This window comes from Notamacropus eugenii, chromosome 1 (genome assembly GCF_028372415.1).
Source record: "Notamacropus eugenii isolate mMacEug1 chromosome 1, mMacEug1.pri_v2, whole genome shotgun sequence".
NCBI classification, from domain to species: domain Eukaryota; kingdom Metazoa; phylum Chordata; class Mammalia; order Diprotodontia; family Macropodidae; genus Notamacropus; species Notamacropus eugenii.
In genome coordinates this window covers 241,148,871-241,174,484 of record NC_092872.1, presented here as the reverse complement: position 1 = coordinate 241,174,484, position 25,614 = coordinate 241,148,871, and the positions used below count along the sequence as shown (strand labels likewise).

General features: G+C 46.7%; 2 protein-coding genes across 5 annotated transcripts in view; one reads left to right on the top strand and one right to left on the bottom strand.

The window, feature by feature from the left end:
• SCAMP2 (secretory carrier membrane protein 2) overlaps positions 1-5,693 on the bottom strand; it is a 22,519-nt gene extending 16,826 nt beyond the window's left edge. The window contains exon 1 of the mRNA XM_072628328.1: positions 5,502-5,693. Within this exon, the coding sequence (XP_072484429.1) occupies positions 5,502-5,558 (57 nt within the window). The 5' untranslated portion in view covers positions 5,559-5,693. The remainder of the gene's footprint in view (positions 1-5,501) is intronic.
• Positions 5,395-25,614, top strand: MPI (mannose phosphate isomerase). Of its 4 annotated transcripts, XM_072628326.1 has the most exons (11): positions 5,395-5,537; positions 6,044-6,154; positions 6,601-6,658; positions 12,697-12,858; positions 18,335-18,462; positions 19,935-20,132; positions 20,991-21,132; positions 21,544-21,726; positions 23,714-23,887; positions 24,583-24,791; positions 25,089-25,614. In XM_072628326.1, exons 6-11 carry the CDS (start codon positions 19,935-19,937, stop codon positions 25,305-25,307), a joined length of 1,125 nt encoding a protein of 374 aa, XP_072484427.1. In that variant the 5' UTR covers positions 5,395-5,537; positions 6,044-6,154; positions 6,601-6,658; positions 12,697-12,858; positions 18,335-18,462; the 3' UTR covers positions 25,308-25,614. The 4 variants fall into 4 exon arrangements, with proteins under 4 accessions (XP_072484427.1, XP_072484425.1, XP_072484428.1 ...); XM_072628327.1 differs by lacking the exons at positions 5,395-5,537; positions 6,044-6,154; positions 6,601-6,658 and adding an exon at positions 6,885-6,932; XM_072628324.1 differs by lacking the exons at positions 5,395-5,537; positions 12,697-12,858 and having other exon boundaries at positions 6,074-6,932.

Genomic DNA, 25,614 nt, shown 5'->3' with positions numbered 1-25,614 from the left:
CCAAATGACCACTTAGGGCCCTTCCATCTCTGAAGCCAAGCTTAAAAAATACTTTGCTTTGGGTCAAGGTCAGACCTCTCCCCCATGAGAAGCTGCTGAGAAGGCCATGTGGGCAGTTCATGTGGCTTTACAGTCATTCTTTACTTATGCTGCCCAAGTCCTGGTTCATCTCCTGCATCCTAAGCTTTTCCTGGTCTTTTCTTCCCCTATAACTTGTAGCCCAGCTGAGTGCTAGTTTCAGGGTTGTGGACACAACTGGCACTCTATAAAATAGTTTACTGAATGAATGCTGAAGGAGGTAAAAGCATGGCGGGATCAATTCTTTCCTGCAAGGTAAGGGCTCTGATTGGTGAGGAGACATCATAATTTTGAAGCTTGTGAAATTCCAGGCCTTTCTGAGACACCCGACACGTCAAGTCATTATGGAGCAAAATGAAAAGAAAGAAACAAAGAAAAATTACTTCAAACCTCAGCCCCAGAGAGTTGAGCTGGGCCAGAAGCCCAGAGAGTACCTACAGGTTCATCAGAGGATCAAGGCCGCCCCTGTGGCCTCTTTCTCTGTGGGGGGCAGTACTATAGTACTGTACTGCCTACAAAGAAAACCCAGACTCTTCAAACTGGCACCAAAGCCTTTCCAACTTGGACCCAACCTCCCTTTCTGTCCCAAAAGCTTTTTCTTCCCATGTCCTGTAGGATCCTGGGCAAGTCACCTGATTTTGATAAACCTCAATTTCCTCATCTGTAAAATGGGAAAGATGAGACCTATCATGCCAACCTGGCCTGTGAGGTTGAAAGACAATAAAATACACAAGTAATATCTTCATCATTACACCCCAATGCTCACATCAAATTGGACTTCTGACCTAGAAAATGATCTATCCTTCCTCGCCTTTGCTCTTGGCATCGAGACACGACAAGGCATACCCCTTCCTTGGCCTCTTCTTTCTCTCAGCCCTCCTCAAATGCCCAGTTCAAATGTTCTCTGTCTCCCTAAGACTTTCTCATTCCCTTAGCTGGAAGTGATTCTCTCTCCTCTGACCCTTGTACCTTTCTTAGAGACTTTATTTATCATATTCTCTCTTGCAAATTATTTCCCTCGTAGATGACAGGCCTACCCTACAATGTCTAGCACACAAGTTTGTATTCAGTAAATGTTTCTTAAATTTGCAGAAAAAGCACTGGCTGAACCATTGGTTCACCAAAATCTAAAACAACCCCTCTCTGGAAGAGTGACAATTCAGTCTTGTTTGTTCTGGTTAAATATTACTGTTAGCCTGGTACAGGACTAACCACCTCCAAGACAAAGCAGAGCCTAGATCCACCGGCACTCCTATTTCCCAGTGAAATGTCTTCTATATACTCTTCCTCACTCTCCAAACCAAGGAGATGCTGGACTTGATTTTTCCCTCACCTCATGGAAGACAACAAAGGAAGCATCCTCATTCAAGATCACCTGACAGGCAAGGATGGTTGCCAATGTCCAGGATCATGCTTCCTGTGAGAGTCAGAGGACAGGACAAATACTACAGGCTCCAAACTCTCCCTAGGACACTGATTTCCCTATTGAAAATCACACATTCCCTAACATGCAAGGCACCAGGCCATTCTTCAGACTCTAGACCTACCCTGGGCAAACTAAGACATCAGGATAAAGGTGTAGGAAATGTCAAGTGACACTGTGCACATGGCCAAGGCCTATGTCTTCTTTCCCCTTCCACCATGGAGAAATGTTTGAAACCCTTAAGGAACAGAGATTATCTCTAAACTGCAAAGAAGCAATGTGATCGAGAGTTATTATGTATCTGTCGGCAGGCTGGGGTTGAAAGCTTTACTTTGTCAGGCAGAACCTCCACTTATCCCACTCCCTCTCTCTGGGAGTTTATGGGATTGGTTTGGCAGAAATTTCCAGTTAGATAAGGCGCCCCAGAATTAACCTAGGTGGTCTCATTTTTCTTGAACCCTAAATGAAAGCAAAGTTTATCAACACATCAGGGGTACCTGACCTCTTCTGCATCACGGACTTCTTCAGCAGTCTGGTAAAGCCTATACCTGCTTCTAAGAATGTTCTGCTTTGATTTTTTTTTTTAATTAAAAATAGAAGGAAAGTTTAAATTTAACCCGAAGGTAGTGAAAATAAAGATGCAATTTTTTTTCATCCAAGTTCCCAGAACCTCTAAAAACTCTCCACAGACCCCTAAGTTTAGAAGCTCTACCCCATACAAAAGTCAGTCTCGGGCCAGATCAAATGGCTCCTTACCTGGGGAGCAAGCTATACCCTGCTACCCCTTTGCCCCCTTGCCCCAGACTCTGAGCTATAATCTGACAGTAGGAGGAGTCCCAGGAATAGCCTGAGGCCAAGCCATCTCCTCCCCAGAAAGTGCAAAGCAGATAAACTGTAATTAAAGGAGTGATCAGTGTGTGCCAATGAAGTGAAACTCATCTCGGTTGTGAAGGTTATCACCTTACTTGCAATTTTCCATTTTGTCCAAAGAGCGCAATAGTCTTTTGAACACATCCTGGACTGAAAATTATGCCAACTGCTCTTCTTCTTGAATATTTCCAATCATCACAATTATTCCTATGTTGAAGTAAAGGTGTCACAAAAATACAGCCCCACCAATAAGAAGGTAAGATATGGGGGAGGCAGCAAAGAACAGGAGTAAGGAAGTGAGAGGCTCTTCATTTCTCTGGTGGATTCCATTTCCATTCCACAGGATAAAGGTCAAAGAAGATTTTGGCTTGCAAGAGTTTATAATCCCTATTCTCTTTTTAAGTCCTTCTTTGAATTATGTGTCACCACCTTGAGTAAATGAACATGTGCTCACACCCAAGCTTCCTGGGCCCTACACCCACCAGTTATCCTATGTAGGCAGAAAGGCAGCAGACTCTCCACCCAGCCAGAGAATGAGCCTGAAGGGGACTAGCTTTGAGCAAGGCCAGGACTTTGGGGCCTGGTAAGTAGAACTTCCCCTCAAAGCCTGCACAGGGCACCAGAACAAGTTTGCAAGGAGCAGCATTGCAAGCAGATTTTTCTCTTCTCTGGACACAAGGTCAGCAGTCAGATGCTGCTGCTCATGGGACCCCAGCTGCTTCCTGTTCTGCCTGTATCCTGGTGGTACACTTCCATGACAACTGATGGATACTGGATTTCAGCTGAATGCAGAAGAGGCCTCCAAAATGGTTAGCATAATTTCTGGGGTTGAAGATTATACAGATTACACAGGTTGGAGATCCTGGAATGGTGTCCCCAAAGCACTGCTAAGAAAAAGGGAGCAGGCTTCCGACTCCTCATTTTGTCCAGCTCCAGGGCTGGAAACAAACCCCTGGCATCTTTGGATAGCTGGCTGTCCTGGCAGGTGAACATACAGGAATCTCTTGTTTCTAGACCCAACAGGCCAAAAAAACCAAGTAAACTTTTGTCCTGCCCACCCAAGGTATCCCATTTTCAGTAAAATTTAACTCAACCTTTACTCTTTTATTATAGCCTGATAAATACAGTGAAAGGAGATACTGGTTGGAACATACCTTTAAGTCAGCCATCTCCGTGTATTAACCAGCCAGAGACATTTACTGGCCCTCATTTAGTAACGGAGACAAATTTCCTACAAGAGAAATCTGTCTGAAAACAACCTTATGCTGCAAGTAATGAATGTTTTGTATGCTTAACATTACTTAGTATTTGGTGGTAAAGATAATGGAATAACCCGCCATTTCCTTCTCCAGTTCATTTTACAGATGAGGAAATTGAGACAAGCAGGTTAACTGACCTGCCCTGGGTCACAGAGTTAGTGTCTCAGGCTGGATTTGAATTTGGGTCTTCCTGACTCCAGGCCAGAAGCTCTATACACTGCACCATTTAGCTGCCGCCTCACCCCCTTTCTCATAAACAATGAAAATGCTGTTTATTTGTCACTGATCACTTGAAAGGTTTGGAAAAAGGATATCAAACATGGTCATGTCATGATAAAAAAAAAAAAGAGAGAGAGACTTGTATAGATTTGAGTGTCCTCCCACTGGCTGAGTATCCCTGTCTGAAAAAGTAGTAAGTATTTTCATTCTCACATTAGTGTATAACTGTATTACACGATTAAAGTCTTCTTTTACTTTTATGTTATTGGACACTGAAAACGGGGAAGGAAGTAGAAAGGGTGTGCTAAGTTGCAGGAAGGACTCAGGATATCAACCACAGTGGCCCCCCCCTAAACTAGCAGGGCCCTTTAAGGAGGAAAGTCCTGTGAACCAACATAATGAGCTCTACTGAGTCTGCAGGAAATTTAGGTTAAGTGAACAATCAACAATATCTTGTGAATAGGGTAAATCCTTAGTTACCTGTCCCCAGAAGCTTTCCTAAATCAGGTTCTGGCCCACAAAGAACTTTTGGATACACTTTCCCCCTTCTGTAAAAGAAGTACACCTCACTTCAGAATCCCAAAGCCACAAAATTAGAGTTGAAAGGGGCTTCAAGATCATCTAGTCCACTGGTGAGAAAACTGAGGTCCAGGAGAATGGAGGGTGGGGCAGGATAACCTGCAGGGCACACAGGGCAGAGGTCCTTGAATCCAGCTTGCACCTCAAGAATTTCCACAATGTCCCTAATTCCACCTGGATGCAGTAAACAACCACAACTTCTCCCCACCTCTCAATTTCAAAATTCAGGAGAGATACTACAAATCTCTGAACTCATTTATATGTTGTAAACCTTGGATTTTAGGTCTGGGTGGGTATGTATTCCCACCATTTCTTTTTGACCTGATCAGGTATAAGGAAGGCAGCATACTAAAGCACAGTATAAACGCTAATGATCAGATATATTAAGACAAGAAGGGAGGATGTGTCTACCTTCTAAAGCAGAAGAAACGCCTCTCCATCTATTCCTCCTCACTGGGTCCAAGGAGGAAAGGGAGGGGTGGGGGCCAGTCCAAGTTCTTTAGCAAACTTAACCCTTCAAGGCCCTGGTGGGTGGGGTACCTTCCTCCTTTCATTTTACATCCCTTTTCTCTCACACCTCTTCTGCCAAAAACCTTTCCTCCTTCCTTCCCCCACATCGCCACTTTCCCTATGCTGCCCCCCAGCCTCCTGGCAGCCCCTCCCCCCTCACCACTTTCCCCTTTCTCTTACTTTCCCTGCCCTCTCCAAGCCGACCCTTTAGAACCGTTCTCCCTGCTCTTATTGCCCTCTGACCCCCACAAACTACTTTTCTTGCCCCCCTCCCCCTTACTTACAATTTCCCTGCCCCTCCCCCTCATTTGCAATCACTCTCGCTGTCCCCTCCCCGAAACACCTGTAGCCACCCTCCCCCCTCCCCCAACCCCGCCCCTCCGCCGCCGTTCCACCCGTGGCTGGTCCCGCCCCCTCCGGCCCTGATTGGTCAGACCTCGGGTTCCCGGCTCGTTTATTGGGCGTGGGGCCCGTCCCTTGGGCGCCACGTCTCCCGGAGGTGGAAAGGCCCCGGCCGCGGCCCCCAAGCAGAATCTCCCCGGGACGGCAGGAGCGTCCCATACCTGGAAAGGATTCACGTCCACCGGGTCCGCGAAGGGGTTGGTGTCGAAGGCAGACATGGTGGGCGGGGCGGGGCGGGGGAGGGAGGGTGGCAGGAGCCCACAAGCTCAGCAGGCGCTGCTACCGCCCTAGCGCCCGGACTCCGCAGCTCTCTCCGCGGAGACCCGCCACTTCCGGGAGGAAGCCGCACCTGCGCAGGCGCGAGCAGCGGAGAAGAGGGCGTGCTTTGTGACATCACAGTGCTCGGTTCCGCCCTCCCGCCCTGACAGGTGTTCCGCGCTTGCGCAATACTTCCTTGTTTTGTCTTCCCTCCCCTTCTCACCTCCCCCACCCTGTGGCTTCTGCTCCGGAGCCCCTATCTGGACCAGAGAGCCTGGGAGTGAGAGACGCGTAGGGCCGGATCCTAGCTCTGCCCCGTTCCCAGTCGTGTGACCCTGAGCCTCGATTCTTCATCTGTAAAATGGGGACGAGCATATGTTTCACTGGGGTCTGGTGCAGTGTTGAATGCTTCTTTATTCCCTTGTTTTTAACCTTCTTTCCAAAGCCGACTGGTTCCGGTCTCGTAGGTGGCTAGGTGGATGAAGCGCTGCAGCTGGCTCCAGGAAGCACCGAGTTCGAATCCAGCCCTAGACATCTGCTGTCTGCGTGACTCTCGGCAAGTCACGTTTCTCTTGCCTGCCCCAGCTATGTAAAAGAGGGATAAGCACAACCCCTTCCTCCCAGGGTTGCTGTATCAAAAGAGCTTTGCAGACCTTGAAATTCCGTGGCCCTGAGAGTGATGATCCTTATACTATTATCTGTAGCTTTTTAAACGATAAGAAGTGGGAGGATGCTATGGAAGGCTACTGTCTGCTCCCTTTCCTTCCTGGGGAAGTCTTTCACCAAACCCAAGTTCCTCCCATGGCTTTGGGGTGACTTAACAATAATTAGTTACAGAAGAAACGTACTGATTATGAAGGGTTTGGGGAGGAGGAAAAAAAACCCCAAATCAGTGTGGGAAAGGGAAGCCGGACTGAATTGTGAAGAACAACTTTAATATTCCCTGGGGTTTGTGGGGTTTGTTTTTCAGGGTTTGAATCACTTGCATATCTGTTTCATTAGGTCATATCAACCTCCCCACTGAGGCAGGAAGCAAAACAGGTGCCCCTGCATTTGGCAGGTGAGGAAACTGAGGCCCAGAGAAAGGAAATGATTCGCCCAAGGTCTCCACAAATTGTTGGCAGAGCTAGGAACAAGTCAAGCCAAGTCAAGTAAACAGGCATTTATTAAAATACTCTTTATGAGTCAGGAATGTTGCTAAGCACTGGGGATACAAAGAGATACCCTCCTCCCCCGCAATACTCAGGCAGCTTATACACCAATGGGGGAGGCACCATGGACAAAAACAAACCAGACACCACACAGGAAAACCTTCGGACAATCAAGACAGTATGGTATTTGGGGATGGGGGAGGGTGTCAAGAAAGACTTCTAGCAGAAGGTGGGATTTTAGGTGAGACTCAGAGGGAACCAGAAAGCAGAGATAAGGAGGGAGAGAATTCCAGGCATGCTGGATGGCCGGTGAAAATGCTAAACTGGAATTAGGGCATTGAAGTCTTCTATGAGGAACAAGGAGGAGGCTGGTGTCACTGCATCCCAGAGTATGTGGGGAGGAAGGAGTAAAGTATAAGAATACTGGAAAGGGGACCAGGGTATGAAAGGCTTTGAATGACAACTAGAGGATTTTCTTTTTGATCCTGAAGATAATAGGGAGCCAGTAGAGTTTATTGGTAGGTCTGGGGATGTGACATGGTCAGACCTACACTTAAGATCAGTTTGACAGCTGAGTGGAAAGTGAACAGGAGTGAGGAAGTACTTGAGGCAGGAAAATACCCCACTCTTGCATCCCAGCAGGCTTTGCAACAGTCCAGGTGTGAGGTGATAAGGGCCTGGGACAAGGTAATAGCAATATCAGAGAAGAGAAGGGGGCATATGTGAGAGATGCTAACAAGAGTAAATAGGACTGACAAACAATTGCCTAATTTTGGGGAGGTCCAGGTGAGAGATCAGAGGAGCTGAGGACAACACTGTTATAGACCTGGGTTTCTGGGAGGATGGTGGTGCCCCAGAAAATAAGAGGGAAGGGGGAAAGGTTTGAAGAAAGATGATGAGTTCATTTCTCCTAGTCTGTGTCAATTGTATTGGAAAGGGATCCTATCCATGAAGTGCAGGAAAAGAGGGTTGGTGTTGGGAGGGAGGAAAAGGAATTGAGGTGAGGGGTTCAGAGCTCAGCAAGAGTCACCAGCAAGAGTCCCTGGCAAACAAAGTAGTACAATCTTTTCTCCTGTGTGTATCTTGTTTCTTCAGCTAGACTGTGTCCTTGGGAGGCAAAGATCGCATAATATTTCTTGTATATCCCCATGGTCCCCATCACAATACTGGGCACATAACAGGTATGCACTGTGGGATTAGGAGCAGAAATTCCACCTTGGATCAACTCCATGGTTCTGCCAATCAGTTAGGATGGACAGGGCAAGACCAAGGGGAAAAGCAGTGGATTTGGGAAGCCAAAGACCTACATGCCAATCCAAGCTGTGGAAGCGTATTTGAATGCCTCTTTTTAAAAAGTTTCATTACAAGTATCAAGAAATAACATTTTTCCCTAAAAAGCCCTTCTAAAATTCTTGGGAAAACTTCTTGGTAAAGTGGATTGTTAGGTCAGGACAAAAAGGAAAAAAAAGTATTTCCTCAGGGCTACCCCATGGGAGGTACCCTCTTCTACCCAGCAGGAAGTATTCGTATTGCCCCTATTCTACTTAGATTCATTCAGTTCAGTTGTTTTCAGTCCTGTCCAACACGTTGAGACCCCATTTGGGGTTTTCTTGGCAAAGATCCTATAGTGGTTTGCCATTTTCTTTTCTAGTTCATTTTACAGATGAGGAAACAGGCAAACAGGGTGAAGTGACTTGTTCAGTCACACAGCTAGCAAGTGTCTGAAGCCAAATTTGGACTCAGGCCCCTGATTTATCCACTGTACCATCTAGCTGTCCTAACTTAAGACTTACAATATAGATTTGTGAAAGGGATCTCACTGGTTCCTCAAGGATGAGAGTGATCCAGGAGAAGTGAACTAGAGACAGGGTTACTCAGAACTGTGTCGTTACATATCTTAATTTTCTTTCTTCAGTACCTATAAATGTTACCTGAAAGGAACAAAGAGTCATGTCTCTCTGGGATGGCAAAAGAGATTGTGCCAATTTCACTCTTTGAATTTACATTAATGTTAAAATCAAAGTTGTTTCTGGCAGGTTTGAACCTATAACAGTATCAACGGGTCTTCATGGTGCTCTGTATAATGCTAACCCTGCTGCTTCGCAGTAATGGGAAGGAAAACAATGGGACATGAGGCTGGAAAGACCCATTGGGAAGGGCTTTAAATGTTGACCTGAAGGGTTTTTAAGTTTTCTCTGTGATAGGAAGCGTCCCATGAAAAGTTCAGGGCCCCTGTAGCTGACTGTTCTCTTCTGTCTTATGCAACTACAGAAGGATCATGTATCAGCTATAGTGCATGCAAGGCTGAGTGCAGTCACTGCTGACCCAGCAAACTCAGGGCCTTGCTAGTAGTAGGGTCTAAGGAGGTATGGGCACCGGCCTGAAGCTTAGACCAGTGCAAGACATGGAGTCCTCACTCATTTGCCTTTCTCTTGTACTGATTTACAGCTTCTCGATTATCAACAAGTCAGCCCTAAATATTTATTCAGCACTAATTGGCCATGTTGGAGATGAAGTTTCATGAGACTTGGGGTAGAAAAACAGAATGGAGTATAAGGGCCCCATATGGAGTCTAGCTGGGGTGCCTGTGCAGTAGGTGAGCCTGGAATCCAAGGGTAGTCAGAATAAAGGCACATGGAGGAGTGGTGAGCAGGCCTAGATCTGGAAGCTGGGATAGATGGTCATTGACTGAGGGCTATAGAGTGGGAGAGTATACAGGCTCAGAATTCTACAAGCGTTAAGCTGGGCCAATACAGATGATTGCTGTCTCCAGGCTACTTGTGTAAGAGAGACCAAAGGAAGCTGTAGTGGTGGTGGTGGTGGTGGTCACATTTTCCTGCCCTTAAAGCAGGAGCTCATACACTTTTTTGTGCTATGGCCCCCTTTGCTAATCTGATGAAGCCTGTTGGATCCTTTCTTAGACCCACATGTACAAAAATATTTATAGCAGCTCTTTTTGTGGTAGTCAAGAACTGGAAATCAAGGGGATGCCCATCAATTGGAGAATGGCTGAGCAAGTTGTGGTATATGAATGTAACGGAATACTACTGTTTCATAATAAATGATGACCAGGCAGATTTCAGAAAAAGCCCAGAAAGACTTGCATGAACTGATGCTGAGTGAAGTGAGCAGAACCAGGAGAACACTGTACATTGTAACTGCAACACTGTGCAATGACTGACTTTGACAGACTTAGCTCTTCTCAGCAATGCAAAGATCCAAGACAACTCCAAAAGACTCATGATGGGAAATGCCATCTACATCCAGAGAAGCAACTATGGAGTCTGAATGCAGTTTGAAGTATACTGTTTTCTCTTTTTTTTGTTTTTTCTTTCTCATGATTTTTCCCTTCTGTTCTGATTCTTTTTTTATGACATGTCCAATGTGGAAATGTGTTTAATATGATGGTACATATATAACCTATATCAAATTGCATGCAGTCTTGGGAAGGGGGGTATGGAGGAAGGGGGGAAATTTTAGAACTCAAAATCTTATAAAAGCGAATGTTGAAAACTCTAAATAATAAGATCCCAGATCCCAGATTAAGAATTCCTGCTTAGAGAATCCCCCTGGATTGAAGGAGGAAACATACCTAGAAGTCTCTAGTCCAGGGATGGGAAACCTACATCCTTAAGGCCACATGTGACCTTCTAGGTCCTTTAAGTAAGCCAAATTTTGCAGATTCTTTGACTCCATTTGGGGTTTTCTTGGCAAAGATACTGATGGGTTACCATTTCTTTCTCCAGCTTATTTTACAGATGATGAAACTGAGGCAACAGGGTTAAGTGACTTGCCCAGGGTCACACAGCTAGCAAGTATCTAAGGCTAAAGTTGATCTCAGATCTTCCTGACTCCAGGCCCATCATTCTAACCACTGAGCCACCTAGTTGCCCCTTGTACCACCTAGCTGCCCTAGCTTTCCAAAGTCATACACATATGAAATGGCTGAAGTAGAATTTGAGCCCAGGTCCTTTGACTCCAGAGATAAAAGGGGAAAGGAGGAAAAAACAAGTATTTATTCAGTGCCTACAATGTATCAGCAGGCACTGTGCTAAGAAAGCAATCTGCGCATTTTATCTCACTTGAGAATGTTGGAGTTACTGGAAGCCTGGTGAATTGTTACTTACTGGTGGTGATGTAGAGGGATGCGTGTTCTCAGGTTCGTTCTCAGCAATCCCTTCAAGCCTTCTGTGTCAAAGTCTGTTCTACATTTACTGGCTGCCATTCACCACCTTAAGAGTTGTGATACTCTCCCAGATCTTAAGGAATCTAAAATCAAGTGGGTGAGCTAAAAAAAAAAATGCATAAAAATTTTAAAAAGCAGAAAAGATCATTTGGCAATACCAGGCATGGTCCTTAAGTGCTGTAAGAATTCAAAGGAGGGAGAGACTATCAGATGACTGATTTCCCACCATTCCCTCCCCCACTTCAGTTTGTAAATGAGGACATTGAGTCCCATAGCTCTGTAGATGGTCATGGTCATGGTCACAGGTGAGGAGTAAGATCTGGGAATTCAAGCCCTTTCACTCCAGATAAGGAGTGGGTTTTCACTACACCATGCTGAAGATAAGTGAGCATTGATTAATGGACTGGCAGCTGCTTTAATGAGAGGAGATATGTCATTATTCAGTTGTTCCAGTCACTCTTTGTGACCCCATTTAGGGTTTTCCTGGCAGAGATACTGGATGGTTTGCCATTTCCTTCTCCAGCTTATTTCACAGATGAGGAAACTGAAGACAACCAGGTGAAGTGACTTACCCAGGGTCATATAGCTAGCTAAATTTTTCAGGCTGGATTTGAACTCAGGAAGTCTTCCTGACTCCAGCCCAGGGCTTATCCTCTGGGCCACCTGGTGTGCGGAGAGGGGATATGGAGAGAGCCAATCCAGCAGTCCATCATTCCACAATCTTACTTGACCTAGAGGTGGGCATAGGTTGGGGATGAAATACAAGAAAGAAGGTTTCTGGGAGGAGGTAGGCTTAGAATTGATCCCTACCAGCTAAAGAGATTGATTCAATTGAGAAGGCAGAGTGGAGCCTTTGAGGACATTGCAGAGAATTGAGTAGCGGGAAACAGTGAAAAATTTGGGGGATGAGGTAGATTAGCTTGACTTAAAATACTTTTATTGGTCTAAGGGAATAGTGGGAGATCACCAGATAAGTTGTAACCTCCTTGAGAGTAGGTATAAAAGCTTTTTCTAACCTGCACCTAACACAATGCCTAGCACATAGTAGTCACGTAGTAAGTACTTGTCAAATAGAATTTATTTAAAAAAATTTTTTAGCATAGGGCTGGGCACATCATATGTGCTGAGAATCTTATTGATTGAATGAGGTGGTTCAGTTCCTTTTTATAACAGCAAGACAACCCAAAGGAGAAATAGGAGGCAGCTTAGGCCAGATACCTTGACGACTACCTCCGCTGAGACCTTGATGAAGACAGCCCAGGACCCTGGACCCAAGAGCCTTGGGAGTAGCATTGCCCCAACATCATCAGTCTTGCTTCCAATCCCTGAAGTCTTCACTTGGGGAAGTTAACTAGTGTGGAGATGGGGTCAGTTAACTCTATCCACTACAATCCACTACAGTCAGTCAACAAACATATGATGATGATGATGATGACAGCTAACTTTTATCTAGTGCTTACTATGTATCTGGATCTGTGCCAAGCACTGGGGATACAAAGAAAGCAAAAGACAGTCCCTGTTTCTCCAGGACCTCACAGTCTGGGGGCAAAGGATGGGTTGGGGAGGACAACATTCAAACAATTATGTAGGAATAAGATACAGATGGGATAAATTAGAGATTATCAATAAACGGAAGGTACTAGAATTAAGAAGGGTTGAGAATGGCTACAGGGTCACAAACCAGTCTAGATGAAACAGCAGCAAGGCACCCTATGGAGGAGACAGGAGCACTGCCACCAACTGGATCACCATCTGTCCTAGGGAGACGACTTGTGATTTTGAACCCAAGAACTTTGGGAACAGCAGCACTTCCAGACTACTGGGCTCTCAGTCATCATTAAGGAGACAAATCGCTTTGGGGAAGGGGTCCACTTTCCGAACCACCACCACCAATTGCTGAACAACTGCCAGGTGCTGACCGTGGTAAGTGAGCATCAGAGCCCTGGGCTCACAGAGTTGAGGCTCCCCACCCTCCCAACCCAGACCAGCAGCGCTGCTTCAGGAGAATGAGCCCAGTGGAGATATGGCCTGGCTTCTCTTTCAGGTATGACCATAGCTGCCAAAGACCTATTAAAGAAAGTTCTTGCCACCAGAGACGTTAACCCCTTCAAATCAACAATAGAAGCATATATGATTGGACTGGTGGAAATGACGTAAAAGATGAGAAAATACCTTCTGCTGTGCTGTATCCTAAAGGCCCCTGGGCCTTTCCTTCTGGCTTGAAGATGAAACCTCCTATCTCCCATTAAAATAATATTAATAATAACTAGCACATACATTGCAATTTAAGGTTTGCAAAATGCTCTATAATTATGATTTCATTTGGTCCTCATGACAACCCTGGGAGATATTATTAGCCCCATTTTACAGATGAAGACGTGGAAGCAGCTGGGTGACTTGCTCAGGTCCAGGGTTACACAGCTAATAATTATCTGAGATGGGATTTGACTAGATCTTTCTGATTCCAGGTTCATTGAGCTTCCTAAGAAGAGGGACTCTCTTTTTTAATTTTAAAAAATGTTTTATTTCATTAAATATTTCCCAATTACATGTACGTTTTTTAACATCCATTTTTAAAATTGTGAGGTTCAAATTTTCTCCTTCCCCTCCCCCACCCCTTGAAAAGATAAGCTATATTCTATCACTTTTCTATTACACTACCAAAGCTTAGTGCAGAGCTTTGAACACACGAAGCATTTTATAAATGCTTCTCCCCCACACCCCTTCAGCTAAACAGTGCAGTGGGACAGAGCCTCTGGCCTTGTCGTCGGGAAGACGGGTTCAAATCCAGCCTCAGACACTTATGGCTGTGTAACTCAGGGCAGTTCACTTCACTAGAACGCCTCAGTTTACCCATTTGTAAAATAGGGATAATACAGTAATAACAATTAAGGTACTATCTACCTCCCCCGGTTGTTGTGAGAACCCAATGAAACATTGTTTGCAAAGCACTCTCTATGCTAGCTAGGATACTTTATTTTACACCATGGACACTTCGGCAAACGGAAATCCCAAGGTCAGGGCTTAGGGGCCCCAAAGCTGCCCCTCCTCTGGGACGGTCACATCCTTCCCCTCCCCCCTTCCTCCCCCACTCCCCGTCCCTCCCTCTTTCCCCTCCTCCCATCTCGGGCCTCCGAAGGAGTCCGCGACCGGACTACATTTCCCAAGGGGCTCCGCGCTCAGGCTGATGAGGTAACACTACTCTTGGGAAATCCAGACGTGCGGGGAACCGAGACCGAGGATGGCCGACCTGCGAGGTGACCTGAGGGTGTGCGGGGGAGGGGGAGGTAGGGGGTGATGCACGGTAGGGGAGCCCCTCGCCCGGCTCGCGACCCCGCGGGGGGGGGGGTGTGGGGGACAGGCCTGGAACCTGTCTCTCGGGGCAGCAAGGGGGCGGGGCGGGTCTCGGTCTGGGTCCCGGGCCCCGGTGGGGTGGGGGCGGGGAGAACTTAGGGTTCGCCTCTGGAAGGGACTGTGGAGAGAATCAGCCAACCCCAGGGCACACGTGGGCAGACTAGCGGGGTTCGCCCCGAGGCCCCCCCCTTCTCCCCCCCCCAAAGGGCCTCCCGGTCCGGCTGCTCGTACCCGTGAAGGAGTTTTGGAGGTCATCCTGCAGTAAGAGCTGGCCCCCACTCGGGCAAGACCTAGTCCCTTCCCCGCTGCCCGCTTGGGTTTCCTCATCTGTAAAATGGGCTTATCCCAGCGCCCACCTCCCCAGGTGGTGGTGAGGACCAAATGAGAATATTTGTAAACGTTTGCATCATTTGTTAAGCACCTACCATGTGCTCAGTGGGGGGTGCCTTTGTTGTCCCTCTGTCGTGTTCATTTCTCTGGTGACCCCATTTGGGGTTCTCTTAGCAAAGACACTGGCGTGGTTGCCATTTCCTTCTCAGCCTCCTTTTACGGATAAGGAAACTGAAGCAAACCGGTTTCAGTGACTTGCTCAGGGTCACACAGTCTCAGACCAAATCTGAATTCGGGAAGATGAGTCTTCCTGACTCCAAGGCAGGCCCTCTGTCCACTACACCCCTAGCTGCCCGCATGCTGGGGATACAATTCATAACAAGACAGACCCTGTCCTCAAGGGCCTTCCCATCTAATGGTGGGAGACCTCACACAAAAGGAAGCAGGAAAGGGGGGGAAACCAAAGAGCATGGGGGGGGGATGCATCTTGTTCTGTGGAGCTGAAACTTGGCAGAGCAGCAAATGCAGAGGGGAGTTATATTCATATCAATATAGGTATTATTATTATTAAACATTTCTGAAGTACCTACTCTGTGTCAGACATAGAGCTAGCCCTTTGGGTGCAAAAGGAGGTCAAAGGCAGTGCCAGCCCTCAGGGAGCTCACTATCTGATCTGGCAGAATTATAATCCGTATTATGACTTTTGTCTCCTTTGGTTCTCTGCTCAGCCCTGGGGATTGGTCCTTACACATACTCACTATTTTCAGTCAGGGAAGCTCTAGTTTCTCACTGATCCTAAGTGGGCTCAATCCTGTGTCATCCCCAATTCCACTCCAGGGCCTGCCTCCTCCAGTCAAACCCTATTGGGCTATGGAAATATGGGTCAGGATGAGGAGCACTTAGTAGACCATCACCTTTCCTTAGTCCTGGGAGCCTCCTCTCCAGCCAGGTCGACCCTGATGCCACATTGACGTGACTCAGATATTGGAGACCCACCTGCAGGCTGGGGCAGATTCTGCCAGTGTGGCTCTGTAACAGAAGTGTCCACTCTGCTTCCTGAGGATGAGCCTAGCTCAGGAGAGAGAGGCCCATGGCCAGGAGGCTGGCCTTCATGGAGAAGCCTCTTTGGGGGAGGGTACCCTGTGGCCAACTTGAACTTCAAAGGAATACAGCCAAGAACCACACTGGAGGGGCTTCAGGCTTCTTCATTGGAGGAACGAGATCCCAGAGGCATTTGGGTATCTGAGGGAAAACTCGATGAGGAAGAAACACCCTCCACCACAGCAAGTCTTCAGATGTACAACTTGTCATTTTAGAGCTGAAATGTCAAGCAAATTCCCTTAAGTCCTACTGCCAATATGTGTTAAACATGGGACTCAAACCCAAGCCCTCTTACTTCCAAGGTTGTTTCTCTATTGACTATAACATGGATGTGCCTCTTAAATTCTCACTATTACAGTTTCTTCAGAAAATATTTGTTAAAGTCCTTATTGATGGGAAGGGGCTTGCACAGGGAGAGAGATAAAAACCATACACTTTCAAGAGCTGAAAAGGCCCTTTAAGGGTAATCTCTTTAAAATCAGGCTGTGCTAGCATTTATTAAGTGCCTGCTGTGTATATAGCCATGGTCCCTAGACACAGAGAAATTAGTCTAGGAGGGGCAAGGTGACACATACATAGATAACTAGTCCAAGGGTGGGGAGCCTGCAGTAATCTATACTAATACACAGTAAGTACATTAGATGGGCATACAGATCAACTGCTGTGTGAGATTCTGGGGGAAATGTGATTTATATACTGGAGGGAATCAAGGTAGACTTGTTGGAAGAAACCATTTGAATTGGGATCAAAAGGACAGATAGGAATTCAACATGGGGCAGGGACCACAAACTGAGGAAGGCCTTCTGAGGGAGAAATCCAGGCCAGGAGTACATGGGCATGAACAAAACCTTTGCCCAAAGCACTGAGTCTGTGAAGGAGAGGAATGAGAGAGGGTAAACTGAGGCTTAGGTGTTTGGAGCCTTGACTGCCAGCTTGAGGAGTCTGAATAGACTGGGTGAACTGTGAGAGGAAGATGGGTGATGAGAGCAAACTGTGAGGAAGCTTAATCAAGCCTAAGTGTATGGATGTCCAGAGTGTCCACAGTAGGCAGTTATCCAACCTCAACCTCTACTTAAGTACTTCCAGAAAATGGGGAAGTCACTACCTCTTAAGAGGGACTGATGTGGGACAGTTGTAATGACCTGAAAAGTCATCTGAAAGGACAAAATTCTTTGTGATGAGGTCTTTTAAAGTCTCATTAGGGAGAGATGGGGGTCAGCTAGGTGGTGTAGTTCATAGAGCACTGGGCTTGGAATCAGGAAGACATGAGTTCAAATCCAGCCTCAGATACTGGCTGTGTGACCTTGGGTAAGTCACCTAACCCTGTTTGTCTCAGTTTCTTCATCTGTAAAATGAAATGCAGAAGTTAATGGCAAACCTCTCCAGTACTTTTGCCAAGAAAACCCCCAAACTGGCCCACGAAAAGTGGGACATGACTGAACAGTAACAGTTGGGAAAGAGGGAGGAGATTCAGAAATGGAGGGAATACGAAAACCAAAGGTTTGGAGGCTGGACCTGGGATGTCACCCTCTACCAATGCAGGAGGCTCCTTTTCAACTTGAGTCTGTTCAGAGCTGCTTGAGGCACTTGAGAGGTTGAGGAGTTGACCAGGTGCCAAAGCCATTAGTTGCCAGAAGCACGACTTGAATCCAGGCCAGCACTTTAGCCCCTATACTCTCTCATAAACAAGACGTATCCATTAAAAAAATGGTCCTGGAGCTAAGAAGCACACGCTGTCACGTGTAACACCCACTAACAACCAGAGTCATGAATCCTTTTACTCCAAACAAATCTGATTCGAGAAATCAAGAGTCTTGTCCATGCTCTGTCCCATGCTGGCTCTGCTTGGGGTGGGGAGGGGTCTGCCTTTAGGAGTGCATAGGTTAGTGGAGGAACAATAACATGCCATAGAAAATAAGACAAACCAGATCATGGTAATCATGGGATGTTAGAGTTGGAGGGCCTTTGAGACCTAGCAGGCCCAACCCCCTCATTAGTAGGAATATGGAGCCTAAGGGCTTTGACCAAGGGGCCCTGGGGAATTCTTAGCAGAGTTGGCATTCAAGTCTAGACTTCTTCACTGTTCAGTGTGGCTAAAATGAGGGTTATGGGAGTTCAGTTGGCAAGCACATGTATGTGACCCTTTTCACAATTACTAATTGCACACAATTCAGAGCCACGGCACTCACAGGTGCACACTGGGGGGTCTGCTGAGTGTCCAGGGAAAGAGAATCTGCTCCTCTGAGGGGACCTTGTGCCCCAAGAACACCAATGTTCACTGGGGTTGGGGCTGCTGGACAGGATTTGAGTTCCTCATAAATCAAGGATGCTTGACTTGGGCTCTGTGAACTTTATTGAAAAAAAATACTTTGATAACCGGTTCAAAATAATGTATTTCCTATGTATTTTATGCCATTAAAAACATTCCACCAGATTGCCAGAGGGGTCCAAGAAAGCCCCTTCTCCATAGCCTGCTAAGAGCCAGTGAAAACAGCTCTCCAGTTGTGTTGGGCCTGACCTGCAGATAGCCAGTGTTCTCCCAGGCCCCTTTCCCATGAAGCCAGGCATTTGGAAAACACCAAAAGCTGAGCTGACCAACTGTTCCTCCCTGCAGTGTTCCTATTGTCCTGCCCTGTTCAGCACTATGCCTGGGGGAAGGTGGGCTTTTCCAGTGAAGTGGCCCAGTTGCTGGCAAGCAGTGATCCACTGGTCCACATTCAGGAGGACAAGCCATATGCAGAGGTGAGGAAGGCCCTGTTTCTCACATATGAACTATGCCCAGACATCCAGAGACTGTCCCAGGGAGCCCCAGCAGCTCTGAGGTCCATCAGCTCTTGGTTACCCACTCCCCTTTGGCAGGTGATAGAGAGAAGGAAGTCCAGCTCACCCAGTGTTTACAGATGGAAAGACAGCATTGACACAAGTAGATGTGATTTTCTGCCAGCAGAAATGGGAAGTTTGAAAAAACATAATCTGAGGATGATTACTTTTTTCTCAAAACTCATAGCAATCATTGATTTCCTCCTCAATTTTGAGGCTTAACTTACAAAGAGAAAACAGGATGAAGTGGGGAAAGGGGGATGGACCATGGCCCAGGAAAATCGAAAGGCCCATCAGGTTAACAGTAATCTCGAATATCTGTGCAGTGTCTAAAGTTTGACCTTATCAACCTACTCACCCAAGTTGGGGGGGGGGGGGAGTGGTGGTGTCACTGAGTCCTAGAGAAGTTGAGTGATGTGCTCAAGGGGACATCTCCAGTTAGTGAGAGCTGAGTCCTCCAGACTCTTCAGCCAGTGCTCTGGGTGCCTGCCTGATGACAGAATCAGAGCTTAAACTCCATTCTCCTGATACCATCCATGACTACTCCAACCTCTAGATGTTTGGGAGTTGATGGTGATCTTGATTTGAGGTGTTGGGGCTCTTGTGATTGCAGTTAAGGTAAACTAAGGCACAAAGTTCTGAGCACACTCGAATTAGCAATTACCAATAAAAGGGATCTCTCAATTCCTGAGGTAGTCTAAAGACCACGAGGTGGGGCTTGCTAGCCTTCGTACAGTTTTGGGAAGAACAGAAAACAGAAAACACCACAATTGGTTACACTCTTTAGTATCAACAACTTCTCCTTCTATCTTGTTAGGGAAACCTCCCTGGTGGTGTGCACATGGTGGCTACAGTCCCAGGGATAGAAGTCTAAACTTTCTCGAAGGACAACCATTTCTGTTGCAGAGATAACAAACTTCCTGGCACCTACCTGCTTCTTTTTTATTTTTTTCCTTTTTATTTAAATTATTTAAGATTTTTTTTGTTAATGATTAATTTATTTGTTTTCAGTTTTCAACAATCACTTCCATAAATTTTACATTTTTCTCCCCTCTCCCACCTGCTCTTACAATGCTTATTAGTGAGATCACAGACCTCCCTTAATTGTACATGGACAGTAAGATGTGTAGAGACAATATGTTTCTGTGAATTAAGGTGATTTATGGGACAACTGAATTTTAAAGGAACTCAGGGAAAACTGAACATCTGAACTAGTGAACTTCCAGACTTTTAACGCAGAGACAAAGAAACATGGCTCAGGCAGTTACAGAATAGAATCAAATAGAAAATCTCTACTGGGTTTTCTCAGGGGTCTGTACCTGATAGTGGTGGTGACTTGATCCTCTAAGCAACTCTCCATCACCTTCTCTGTCTAATGACGCTCTCCTGTTCAGATGTGGATGGGCACCCACCCCCGGGGTGATGCTGTGATTCCTGACATTCATATCTCGGAGAAGACCCTGGGGCAGTGGATCACCAACAACCTGAACTGCTTAGGGCCCAGCGTCAAAGAAACCTACCAAGATCTGCCTTTCCTTTTCAAAGTGCTATCTGTCAATACGGCCCTCTCCATCCAGGCACATCCCGATAAGGTAGGAGATAAGCACAGGGGCAAGTGACAACGGGGAAAAGAGAAAGATTTCCTTTTTCTGGATGTCCTCCCCACAGCAACCTTATCATCCCCACCTGGCACTGATGACCTCATCCTTTCTTGTCCAACCCAAAGCTCAATCCAGAGTTACAATGATAGCTCCTAATTGAACTCCCTGGAGCCTGGCTTTGGCCAGCAGGCCTTGCCTGGGCATCCAGCTTGGGCTGAGAACTCTGTAGCTTCTCTCCTCACCTGGCCCCAACTGTTCCAAAGGACCTGAAAGATCATCTTTTTGCTCTATCATGTTAGAGCTGGAAGGGACTTGTGAGTTCCCCTTTATGGTGAGAGGGACCTCCCTTTATAGGTGCAGCTGAAGTAGAGAGACATGAAATGATTGGGGGGGAGCTGGAATCAGAACTCAGGCTTCCTGGCTCTCAGACAAGGCAGGGGATCCTCTGACAGTAAGAGCCTGTGTCCTTGTGTCATCCCCAGGTCTCCCAGTCAGCACATGGCTATAGCCATGCACAGGTTGATACAGCATGTGGGAGTTACAGAAGCCTAGATCCCATCTGAGGGGTTTGGAGTGAGGCCAGGCTTCCCTTGGGGCTTCCTGACAAGACCCTTAGCTGGCCAAGTGCAAAGCCAGACCTGCAGCTAAGACTGAACTTTTCCAAGAAGCCAGCCCCTGAAACTAGGGGAGAGGAAACTGAGGCAAACCATGCTGCCCCACCTGTTCAGCAACACCTACTTGCCTAAGTGTAGGTGGGTCCCATGGGATGGGCAGAGGTTCGGAAATGCTTCCAAGTGGCCAGAGGTCCTAATGTTTATTGCCCTTTTTGTCTCCCTGACTCCCTCATAGGAACTGGCAGTGAAGCTTCATGCCCAGGCCCCTGAACACTACCCAGATAAAAACCATAAGCCAGAGATGGCCATCGCCCTTACCCCTTTCCAGGCCTTATGTGGCTTCCGGCCCATCCAGGAGATTGTGGGCTTTCTTCACAGTAAGGCCATGGACAGTAGGGTGGGCCTGGGGCTATGGAAGAAAGGGTGACCACTGAGAGTCTAAGGGGAGCATCCTTAGGGCCTCTAAAATATTTGGAAGACCTTTCCAGATAGAATGTAAATCTTGGGATAGCTATAAGATTGATTTCAGGAGTGTAGAGAAGTGACTTTCAGTCCAGCTCTAAGTGGGAATGGCTGGGGAGGCTGTGAGGTTTGGAAGGAATAGTCCTAAGCAGCAGGGAGATCTGGGAAATCAAGACCACAAGCTGGCCAACGGTGTATTCTCTTGCTGGCTTCTACTAGCAGTCTCAGGGCCATGAGGATTTGGGGGTCCCTCTCCTTGCCACTTCTAGGGTGGGTGGGAAGGGATCTAGTTCTGAAGTCAGACCCCCAGGCTCATCTTCCTGCAGAGGTGCCAGAGCTCCGGTTGCTGATTGGCAATGAGGCTGCAGAACAGCTAGAACAGAGCATGGGCCAGGACCTCCAGGCTATGTCTTCTGCCCTTCGAGTCAGCTTTACCAAAATGATGAAGAGAGAAAAGAAGGACTTTGAGGAGCAACTCAACATCTTGGTGAAGCGCATCTCTCAGCAAGGTTAGGATGGCTTTGGTGCCATGGTGGGTTCAGCTTGAATCTTGGGGTATTCAATTCCACGTCTCTATACCATGTCCTGGTGGAGAACCTGGGATGCTCTAATGGGATCTTCAGCCTTTTTTCCCAATAGTGTGCACTGAGTGAAACCAAATTTGGGGTGGGCATTGGCTCTTTGGTATTTCATTTTCAACAAGAGTGCAGTTTAATTGAACATGACAGAACCTTCATGGTAACATTTAATTGGAGTTATTCTGCATAGACTAGGTGACTCCTAAAGTACTTACTAATTCAGTTATAACTACAATTTCTCCCAGTTCTCTGGATACACTTTTTCACTTCCTCTGCAGAGGAAGGGAAAGAAGAGTCTGGTGCTCTACAGGAACCCATTCAGTCTCAAGAGCCTCTTGTGCTCAGCCATGCCCTTGGAGGACCTAATCTATGATTCTTCCCTTAGGGAGCACAGGGTACTGAACAAGAGACTGGCACAAGACAGAAGAGAATCACTACTTATCTGGTGTGGTGCTGTGGGCACCCAGAGCTCATCTCCCATGGCAGCCAGACTGGTGTCCTCATCAGCAGAACACATCTTTGCTCATGCTCTTTTCTTTTTTTTTCTTCATAATTAATTTGTTTTCAGTTTTCAACAATCACCTCCATAAGTTTTATATTTTCTCCTCCTTCCTCCCCCCTCCCACCACAAGATGGCATGCAATCTTACATGGGTTCTACACATAACATTCTTATTAAACACATTTTCACATTAGTCATGTTGCATAGAGGAATTAAAACGAATAGGAGAAACCATGAGAAAAAACAAAACAATTTAACAGGAGAGAAAATAGTCTGCTTCATTCTGCATTCTGACTCTAGTTCTTTTTCTGTATGTAGATGGCATTTTGCATCATGAGCGCTTTGGAAATGTTTTAGGTCTTTACATAGTGAAGGGCTAAGTTTATCAGATACAGTTCTCACACACTGGCTCTTACTCTATATAAAATATTCTTCCGGTTCTGCTCATTTCACTTGGCATTAGTTCATATAAATCTTCCCAGGTTTTTCTGAAGGTCTCCATAGCACAATAGTATTCTATTACATTCATTTACCACAACTTATTCAACCATCCCCCAGTTGATGGATGTCCCTTCGATTTCCAGTTTTGGGCCACCACAAAAAAGAGCTGCTATATTCTTATACATGTGAGTTCTTTTCCCATTTTTATGATCTCTTTGGGATAAGTCCTAGAAGTGGTATTGCTGGGTCAAAGGGTATGCACATTTTTGTAGCCCTTTGGGCATAGTTCCAAATTGCTCTCCAGAATGGTTGGATTAGCTCTCGGCTCCACCAACAATGAATTAGTGTTCCAACTCTCCCACATCTTCTCTAACATTTATCATTTTCCTGTTTTGTCATGTTAGCCAATCTGATAGGTGTGATGTGGTACCTCAGAGTTGTTTTGATTTTTATCCTCTTTTCTTAAGCTGTCTTCTCTCTTCCCTTATGCCTAGGGAAAGCCTACCAATATATAAAGGCTTCCTCCACCCCCCTACCCATAGGAATAACTTGTCTTTCTGTCGTGTTCGGAAGTTCATGCAACATAGCACCTATAGCACCTCATTTGATCCTCACAACTCTAGGAAGTTGGAGTACTGCTGGTTATTTCCATTTGACAGATGAGGAAATAAGGGCTCAGGTTAAATGATTTGCTTGGGACCACCCAGGTAAAAGTGGCACTGCCAGACCCAGAACTCAGGCTCTTATTGATTCTAAAACAAGGGAGTCCAGGAAGCCTCACACTCTGTCCCCTTCTCTTGTGCTAAGACACACATTATAAGCCACCTTATGTTGTTGCACTGTTTCCAGAGCCATCTGGATCAAGCCTGTGCCCCACCATCCAGGGCTCCTCTGCTTTGTCTTTTATTGCCCAGGAGAGGAGGGTGAGGCTTGTAATGTGGCCTCTGACCTGCTTCTGGCACCTCTTCCCGTCTAGTGGCAGAAGGGAAAGACGTGACAGACAGTAATGGGGTGCTCCTCCTGAAGCTTCATGCACAGTATCCTGGTGACATTGGCTGCTTTGTCATCTACTTTCTGAACTTGGTGATACTACAGCCAGGGGAAGCCATCTTCCTGCAGGCCAATGAGCCCCATGCCTACCTAAATGGAGGTGAGTGAGGGAAGACAACAAGGGCCACATGGATGGGTGGCCAGCTTCTTGGTCCACAGGCTTGGGGTCTCAGCATGAGGGCCATATTTCCAAGTATGATCTAGTGAGGAGGGCCATAGAGAAATGTGCAGCTATCTCCATCCACTAAACTGTTCTTTGCTTCTCCTAGGCCCTGTCTCCTGGCTTTATGATTCCTTCTCACTATTGCTTTAACTTAGATCCCCATAACCATTGGGGTCAACACGAAAAGAAGTGGATCCTTGTGGGCCACAGATTGACTTAAAAACCACAAAATAACATTAACTAGGGCATATTTTATTTCATTTTGTTAAACATTTCCCAACTAGATTTCAATCTGGTTCTGGCCTCTGGGCCCCAAGTTGGATATTCTGCCCTAAAATAAAACTGGACAATGGGAGGGGTAAAACATGGGCCTGAAGCAGACAGATGGAAAGTAAAGGGCCTATGTTAGTGAATGCTTCCCTTGAGTGATTCTTTATGGGATAGAGGGGAAGAGACTATCCCTTCAAGGGTAGGAGGTTTGGTGGTTTGAGGATGGGGTGCTGCTGCAAGAGCGGGGTGGGGTGGGGTGGTGCAGCCCAATGGTCAGGGAATCTGTCTTCCTGCTCCTGTGGAGGGAATGCCAGGGGATGGGGAAGATCAGGCAGACTGACCAGTATGTCCACCCTTTCTAGACTGTGTGGAGTGTATGGCATGCTCCGACAACACAGTGCGGGCTGGTCTGACACCCAAGTTCATTGATGTGACAACACTATGTGACATGCTCAACTACACTCCAGCCCCAAGCAGTTCAAAACTCTTTCCTGCCGTGATTGATGAATCCGACCCTTATGTCTCCATCTACAATCCACCTATACCTGAATTCACGGTTTTAAAGATCAAGGTGAGCTGTGGGGACATTACCCTCCCCTACCCGAGCCCTCTGGCACCCCGAGGTCAGATACTGGGTATGAGACGAAGGGGATAGGGTGGCTACTTTAGTGCATAGGGGTTATATGGGTCAACTTCTTAGAGCTTGTCAATGGGCACCCAGGCTATGATCAGCACGTTTCCTCTACAACCCCCACCCTGTTTTTCCTTTTCTCTGGGTCTACACTAGACCAGTAAGATAGGGCAGTAAAAGCAATGGCAGCTTCTGGTCCCCCCCTTGGATTTCATATGCTTGTTTCTCTTCCCATAGGTTCCTTCCACCATTCCCTTGTACATGATGAACAAAATAGAGTCAGCTAGCATCCTCCTGGTGGTGAAGGGAAAAGCGACAGGTAACTCGGCAGCACTCAAGTCTGAGCTGTCCTTGCAGCGTGGCACAGTAGTCTTCATTGCGGCCAATGAGAGTCTCTCATTGGAACTCAGCTCAGAGGAGGACTTGCTCATGTTCCGGGCCTGCTGTCTGCCATAGCGACTCATCCTTGCCTCTCCTGCCACAGCCTCACCACATTTAGCACAGTGGTCTCCAGTCAGTCTGTGCTGTGTCTGTATTACATCTCAGGGCAGATGCAAGACAGTAGAGTAGGCCCGAGGATCATGATCATGCCAGCAGCTGTTCCTCACCTTGCTCCAAAAACCCCTGGAACATCTAGAGGAGCTGGGGAAGGGACCTGTTCTATATGGGTGGGTCAACAATCTGTCCAACAGTGGAAGAAGGATACACATGCTCTATCTCTGGAGTATTTAAGCACACAATTAAATGCAGACTGCCCTTCAAA